The sequence below is a fragment of the Osmerus mordax genome, chromosome 23, assembly GCF_038355195.1.
Source record: "Osmerus mordax isolate fOsmMor3 chromosome 23, fOsmMor3.pri, whole genome shotgun sequence".
NCBI classification, from domain to species: Eukaryota; Metazoa; Chordata; class Actinopteri; order Osmeriformes; family Osmeridae; genus Osmerus; species Osmerus mordax.
Window position 1 is genome coordinate 7,166,541 of NC_090072.1, and position 8,283 is coordinate 7,174,823.

Below are 8,283 nucleotides of genomic sequence, written 5' to 3' on the forward strand. Positions count from 1 at the left end.
AAACCTGCAATGTAATAATAATTAATTTAATTTATAACGCACTCTACATTCAGCTGAATCTCAGAGTGCCACAGTACATAGTAACATAGTTAAAGACAAAGTATAATAAAATCAATTTAAAAAGTAAGAAACGCCTTTCTAAATAAAAAGGTTTTTAGGCCAGTCTTAAAAGAGTCCAGTGTCTGTGTTGCCCTAAGTTGGTCAGGGAGGCTGTTCCACAGGTGCGGCGCTGCCGTGCAAAAGGCCCGGTCGCCCAATGGCGCGGTGCTTGGTGTTGGGGACCAGGAGGAGCGAGCTGTTTGTGGATCTGAGGGTGCGGTTGGATGTTTGGGGAGTGATGAGTTCTTGTAGGTAAAGAGGTGCATGTCCATTTATGCATTTATGGGTGAGTAGTAGGACTTTGTAGTCAATACGGAATGAGACAGGGAGCCAGTGTAGTTAGTGTAGAATGGGTGTTATGTGCTCATATTTCCGGACTCTCAACAGGATCCTGGCAGCTGTTTTGTATGTACTGCAGCTTCTGGATGTTCTTGCCAGTGATCCTAGTGAAAAGTGAGTTACAGTAGTCCAGTCTTGTTGAGAAGATAAAGGTGTGGACGAGCTTCTCTGCATCTGACAGGGTTCAAGTTGGGCGGAGTTTGGAGATGTTTTGGAGATGATAAAAGGAGGTTTTGCACAGGTGTTTTGTAGCTTACTTCATGACAAAAAAATTTTGTCACAGTATTTCCCTTAACCTTGCATAACAAGTTATTACTTACACCCGCCTTGAATATTTGAGGAAATTTGTAGCATTACAAACAGATTTTCCTCACTGACATTCCAGTACTTTACTGGGCGTGTGAAATCCTTCATATCCGACTTTCAAATCCCCTTAGTAAATGCTTTACGCTAACACATTCCCCTGACACCGCACGTGACTAGAGATATCCTTGTTACTGACAGGGAAGGACGATGTCCATCCACAACTCCCTCCCTTCTCTACCTCCATTGCCCATCCACAGTGTTCCTTTATCCCAAAGGAATGACACTTTTCCCTGTGCAGCTAAAAAAGCTAATTTGGTTTGCTGCATGTCCCAACTGTCCTGCTTCAAACATTTTAACACCTTTGTTGTATGCTTTTTGTGTTTGACACTTCCATAAAACAATGTGTTGAGAGAAATTGTGAATAAGGATCGTGTTATTCAGTGCTGGCCGTTTAATTGGCCTGGCAATTAAACTTCTTCAAATTATTGAAGAACCAGTGAAAATTGACATTGTGACATTTCCCCAAAAGAACCACTCTGTCAGTTTGTGTTCAAATTGGATTTATTTGATTGGATTTAAAATGTTTTGAGGTCCATATACAGTAGCCTATTAAAAGGATAAGACAAGGAGACAGCTCCTTGTTTCTTTTAAGGAAAAAAGAATACTGTTTAAACATGACTAACATTACATTGTGTCACTGTCAACTATATTAAACTAAAACAAATTGCGTCCATATTTTTCAATACTTGATGCGTCCATATTTGTCAATACATAATGTTCATGTAAATTCAGTCAAATCACTATGCAGTGCAGCCTCTCCACTTTTTAACGTTGCCAAACTACAATGTTAGTTGGTTCACCTTGTTCCTTTACCCTGCTCATGCCATTACATCATGCTTCATGGAAAATTGTATCCAGATTCTTAGAATATAAGGTAGATAATAAATCTCAGTTTCTTTTCTTCAATAAGAGTTTACTGCATGGGAAGTCTGTAAATTAAGTACTGTCAATTTGGGCTTACGTTGATAGTACATTTGAACCTGTTTTGAAGGAGAAAGCCTTCTGGGGGTTGTTTTGGAGGTGTTGATAAGGTGAAGCAGCAATGATGGCTGGCTTGTCCAGTTGAGGAAATTCTATTGGAAAAGTGTCACACGTGTATAGGTTACTGGTTGGCCAATCTGCTTTTCTGCTTGAGTGTGTCCGTGCATGTGCAGTGTGTCTGTGCATTAAGAACATTTGTACATCTCATATACACATATGAGATGTACAAATGTTCTTATATGTTCATATACACAAATAGCTGTGAGCAAGCTGATAGAATGGCACTTTCATATCTCGGCTCTTCTTAGGAAAAAAATATATATAAAAAATCAATGGTCAAATGCCCTCCAGAATTCAAAACCAAAGGTGAATCAATGTCATCTCTAGCTCTGTGTATTGGGACAACATGACAGTCCTGGCAAATAAAAGAAACTGCCTCTCTATCCATTTTGTTGAGATAACATTGATTTAAGATAGAAGGGGATTTGCACAATGTTTTCCACTTTCTGCTCTATAGTGTACCTTACTGGACCAAAGTCATGGTTTAACTTGAACAGCTCTCAAAACTTAGTGGATTTATGAAGAGCCTTACAGTCATAGAAGAGTTGCGGGGGGAGTTGGTTTATGAAAACTGTCAAGACTGCTTACCACCATTTTCACTGGCTATGTTAACTATTAACTCAATAGTTAGGTGCACTATTAGCTGTTAGGCTTGCATACTTGTAGACCAAACTACAAGCTAAGTGTGTAATACAATACATTATACTATCAGAGTATTATACGTTGAAGGGAAATGGCATTAACTTGCTGTACATGCTTCAGCCTATTAAATGTATGGTAAAGAGAAGATATGCTTCCAAAAAATAGGCCCTATCTAAGAAATAGCACCTCTTGACCATGTATATACATCCATCAACACCATGTAGGTCCCTGTACACTTATTTAATGCACGCATGAAATGCACAGCCTACTCTGCCCTTACTGTACTCTGAGGCACCCGTTCCCCATCTCACCCATAAACATGCCTCCCATTGCTTTACAGACAGTCTTTTTGCCCCTTAAAATGCCTTCCCACAGAACATCTCCTCTTCACCTGGGACTGGCCTGGCTTCTAATGCCACAGACAAACAGACTGGCTGACATTCACACAAAGCCACATTTGTAAGATGATGGTAACAACGGCCTCGGCCACCAGAGATGGTCCGACCGGGGGCAGAGACACACTAATGACAGCCTAGGGACCTGCGTGTCACAAGAAATACAGCACGCTGCATGATCCCACACAGGCAGACTGACACTTGTTACATGACTAGCCGCAGCAACAACATGCAATACACCCATCATTTCTTTAGTTTGTTTTCCTTATTTTCACAGCAGAACCTTATATTGTAAGACTATATTTTCACAGACATATTATTTCATATTAAAGGGTGGATTGTGCGCCAGTGCTTAGCTCGGAAGTTAATACCCATTTTGTCCTGGAACATTCTGATGATCAATAGCCATTTCGCAAAGTTCTGGAGATCATACTGTTCTTGTGGAAATAGTTTCATCAAGGTTGCAATGCTCGCAATGTGTAGTACATGTGTTGAATACTGTGGCTAAGAGCATCTTACTGATTGGAAGAGAGTGATATTGCACAAGGAAACGATTGGATGTTTGGCTGTTTGTCAAGGTGGCCTGCGGGCGAGCCTGTGTCACCAAAAAATGTCTGGGATTGTCTGCCGTGCAGAAACAGCCCGGCTTGTTTCCCTATCACACCTCACTCCAGTTCAAGTGCCAATCAACACAGATAATCTTTGAATTAGAGGGGGAAGAAGGGAGAGCGCTCACACAAAAGATAAGTCCCCTTTGTCAGCGGGGGCAATGGTATTTTAATTAAATATATGAACACATGGCCATGCCCTGCCTGGCCAAGTCTAAACAAAGATAGCATCATCTAATCAAAGAGAGGCCTGCAGTGTTTCAAGGGCAGCATTATTTTCTATTAGGGCCTTCTCCCCAGGGATTTAGCCAATTTTCTTTTTTATTATGATAGAATCAGCATATTGTAGATTGAAACGGGCGATAGCGGCGCAGCGGGGAAGGTGCGACGGGCCCAGACTTCCCGCCAGCGTCCCTGAAACCTTGAAACCCAGCCGCCGCTCTCTCACTACGCGTCCTTATGAAGTCCTGAAAAGAGGCCCGGCCCGCGAAGACCAGGACCGCGTTCTGACAACCGCTCTGATGTTTCCCAGAAAGGTTATGTGCCTTTTAACGAAGAACAATCCGGATCAAAAGGTAAAAAGTTAAGCAGGGGAGCAAGCCATGTAGTCTCCTGACCTTGGTTGATTAACATCAGTATGCCTGTGAATTAAACGATTGATGAATACAGATTGCAGATAGATTTCCCCCTGTAATAGAGAAAATATGACCATTTATAGGAGCTGAACGACTATTCAGGCAGAGACATCTAGACTTGAATTTAAAATACTTTGTTCCAAGAAGTAAATCCTTCCTCTTGCAATGCAAATCCTAAACAAATGATCAACATACTCTTTTGAAGAAGTCTCCAATCGGAGACTCCTGGGACATATTCATAACTGCTTCGATCTTGTAATTGTAATGAGATAACATTACGGTACTGAATCTACTTCGCTAATGTGTATCATCAATCTGCTTCCATCACCAGGGTGGATAGAGTTAGCAGAATGCTAACGCAAAAATAGAACCCTCAACAGTTGGCAGAGGAAGATGAAGTCATCATCTGCCTGGTCTTCTAATCGGATCACTCAGCATCCTGGTAAGATGGAGATTTAATTGTATCATCTCCGAAATGAGGGGAGTTGCACTCAGGGAAATTTGAGGCGCAAGTTGCATAATGTCTCTGGAGACGGCAACCTTGCATTTCCTGCTGTCAAAGCTGTTGACGTCTCCACTGTATAACCTCAAATGATCTGGAGGGCTCTAAATTGTTTGTAATGATATCTACTTCCATAGCCAGGATATTTTGCACAGATTAATTTGAAATGCTTAGTTTAATAGAAATGGTATCAGGGAGTGTTCAGTAGTTCTAATCTGTATTGTTATATATTCCTTATTAAGATGATAACAATCAGTGTTTCAGATAACATGTTATTTCATTTCCATAATGGGATATTGTGCATAGCTACATTCAAATATGTGTCCTAAAAATAAATCACTATGGTGGTATTTTTGTAAACAGTGATCAATCTGGCCACAAAACTCAAGTCTGATTCCAATCACAGCCCAAGGGATACGGATAGAAGATGCTTTGATCTGCATTCACTTAAGATCGTTATTTTTGTTGTTCAAGGTTTTGGAAGTAATAATAAACGTAATAATATCTGAAATCTGAAAAGAATGTTGAGCGACTGTCGAGATGAGAAAACAGCCCCTCCTGTCTGTCTCCCTTTTGGTAGGTCACCTTTGGGGTAATTACATTCCTATGAGGTGATACAGGCTAGTGGAATAGTATTGGTTTAAAGCAAGTTCAATTATTGAGATTCTCATGTATCCAAGACAATTGATACACTAGTCCATCTATCCTCATTTGTCAAACATCATTGACTTGCGGGGGCACAGTATTAACCAGAAAGCCAGATACCCCTCGGTGCATAACGTGACACAAGTTGTCGTACATTAATTCAGAATATTGCACTGCCCTTCAAACCTACAGGGAATGCTTCATAGAAACAGGATCAATGTGCCCTTGAATTACTGCTGATGTTATGAAAGTAGGTCTTCTGGTTTTGGAAGGCAGCTTATCCAATCCGATGCATGAATGACAGGGTTTAGATGCCATGATTTTTTCATCTTGTTTTCTTTGTGTATATTCTTTATATTTTTGGGGTCACACAATGTTAAGATGGCACCCTTGTCAATTGACACTTACTACAGGATCAAAGAGTGCTCGGTATTCATGTTTGATTCGTTTATCTGACACATTCTGGAACTTATGAAATTGTCCTGGAGTAAATGACACAAGCCTATAGGAAGAGTCACGCAAGTGGCAATCCCAATAAGTAAGACGATCTTTTAAGCATTACTATTTCTATAAAGAAAACTACAACTTAACCTTGACTGCCAAACTGGAAGGAAAGTCAAATTGAACACTAAAAGACAAATGGCCTCTTTTGCGTTCTCGTCCCTGAAAACCCTGCCGTCCTGTGCTTACACAACCACGGCACAAAGAGACACACTTCCCTGGCCTGATCAGTAATCACCTCACACTGCCTGTGAGCTGGTGCACAGAAGAAGGGCTTTGGCCCTCCCTGACAACTGGGATCTGTTCAATAACACAAGAAGTCTGTGTGTGGATGAGGCTGGCCCATGTGTCCATAGATTGAGACACCATTATTCTCCTCAACTCTGGCGAAAGTGGAACTATGCCTGAAAATACAGACAGGGAAATGAACTGACTGTTGTGCCACTGGCTCCAAATACACCTTTGTGATATTGCATGGTTGCAGTCTTAAAAATTGACCTTTTGTACTTCTGTGTGATACGTATACTAAAAACTTATGTAATTCACTTATCATATTAATTACAAGCATAAAACAAATCAAACCATTTCAGTTGGTAATCAATGAACAATTTCCATTATTTTATTGAAAGTCAGTTCATCAGACACCGGCTAAAGCAAACATACTAAAGTTATTGTCAGTCATCCAAGGTCCTAATATGGATTTCAACAAAGTACATATTGATGAAGCATATCGATCTAGTCGACAGTGTGCTGCTGTAATTACATTTATAAATACATCTCCATAAAAGAAAAGACCACTTTGAGCTAGACATGCACTACGAGGGACAAGGACGGCAAACAAATAATCTGTTTATGTTGACTCTCCAGCTCTCTCGCTGCTCGTGCATCGAAATGTCATCCAGGTAGTCGGTTAATTCAAGTTGAATGACTCAGACAGAAGACAAAGTTTACCTGCAGGAAACAACAGTTCATTCAGGTTGTCAGATTGACATTATTAAGAAGTCCGGGATCAATGTTGAACGTAAGCTACACTGTTACTTTACGTCTGGATATAGACGGTGGATACACATTCCTGTTTGTCTTTGTGTGCCTGTTCCAGACCCGTTTAACGCTGCTTCCTCATTGGCTAAGGGAGCCACAGGCGTGCGTGTAAACACGTCTATGCAGATGGCGTCGCATCTTAGCGGTAATGAATATCTTTATTAAGGCGGTTATGTTTCAGAGAAGCTCTTCAGAATGGCTTTCAAAAGTCCACTTATCTAGCCAATAACACAAGGCCGTTGACAGAATAACAATGCCTATTTTTGCAAATGGTGTAAATCCTGAAACATTACAAAACTCTTTCGTTGGCCTTGTTTAAATGGGTGGAATGTCAGCAGTATAGAAAGCAACATGTGGCTCTGTTAAGTGGTTGTGTATTTTACCTTCCCGGCAGCAGAAAGCTACTCAACAGCTCTTACTAACAGAGATAAAGTTGACCCCCTTAAGTAGAGCCAGTCTGCTCCAAGTCGACAATGGCATAAAAAAAAAATATATATAAATATTTTGTAGGGTAAAGTAAGAAATTACATTGCAGATGAATATCAGCTGGTTGGCTCTTTCATCTGTTCACTGGGGTGACCTTGTAAGATCCAAATGCTAGATATCTAGAGTATGCTCCAAATTAAAGCTTTGCTCAGGAAATTGAACTGTCAAATGGATGGAGAGGGGATAAAAGGCCAGTTCGTAATGTGGTTGTTTTATGCAGGGTGTCAACTTAAGGAAAATGTCAGTTGTAACAGCAATAATTGTGGTGAAAATATGAGATAGTTGTCTAGATGTCCTGAATCTGGGTAGTTCTGATCATTTTCTTCAAAAACATCTTGATTACGTCCCTCTTTATGTGATTGATAATTAAAAGCGCCAACCTGATTAACTTAATTCAAAGTGAGTATTGAACTCTGATGCTTGGTACTGGGCATTTAATATGTAAATGCACCCTTACTGAAAAGCAATACTGAACCATTTACAATCAAGAAATATCACGTTTTGTTGTGGAAAATTGAGTGTTTTAGCGAGTTCTAATGCACAATCTGGCCCTGTTGTTTTGGTTCAGTTCCATAGATCTTTGCATGTTGCAGGGCCAGATGAAGGATGGTTTTGACATTCTGGGAACCCTTTGTGTGAATGTGATTTAAAAGGACCCATGGGTTTTATCTTATACCACCTATAGAGCATTAGACCCCATGCAGACTCTCCATCATGATGGTGCAATGATTCTTACTCCCCTTTCCTATTGTGGCACCTTCTCTGCCTCTGACATCTCAGTGTTCACCTGAAATATGATTCCCAGTCAAACCTCCCCTTTTCTCCTCTAACTTGAACGAATGGCACCAAAAGTGTTCTTTTCTCCCCTTACCAGGCCTTGTATTTGTTTAGAATCCATTTCTTTGCTGGACGTGATATTCTCCTCCCAGAAAATACTAACCATGACAAGTCTTCAGGCCTTTGACAATATCCCATTCCTTAGA

General features: G+C 40.6%; 1 protein-coding gene across 1 annotated transcript in view; it reads left to right on the forward strand.

Annotated features, from left to right (window-relative positions):
• LOC136967381 (adhesion G protein-coupled receptor L3-like) overlaps positions 1-6,979 on the forward strand; it is a 66,555-nt gene extending 59,576 nt beyond the window's left edge. Inside the window, exon 5 of the mRNA XM_067261147.1 lies at positions 6,873-6,979. Coding sequence (XP_067117248.1) covers positions 6,873-6,979 — 107 coding nt within the window. The remainder of the gene's footprint in view (positions 1-6,872) is intronic.
• Positions 6,980-8,283: the final 1,304 nt, after the last annotated feature.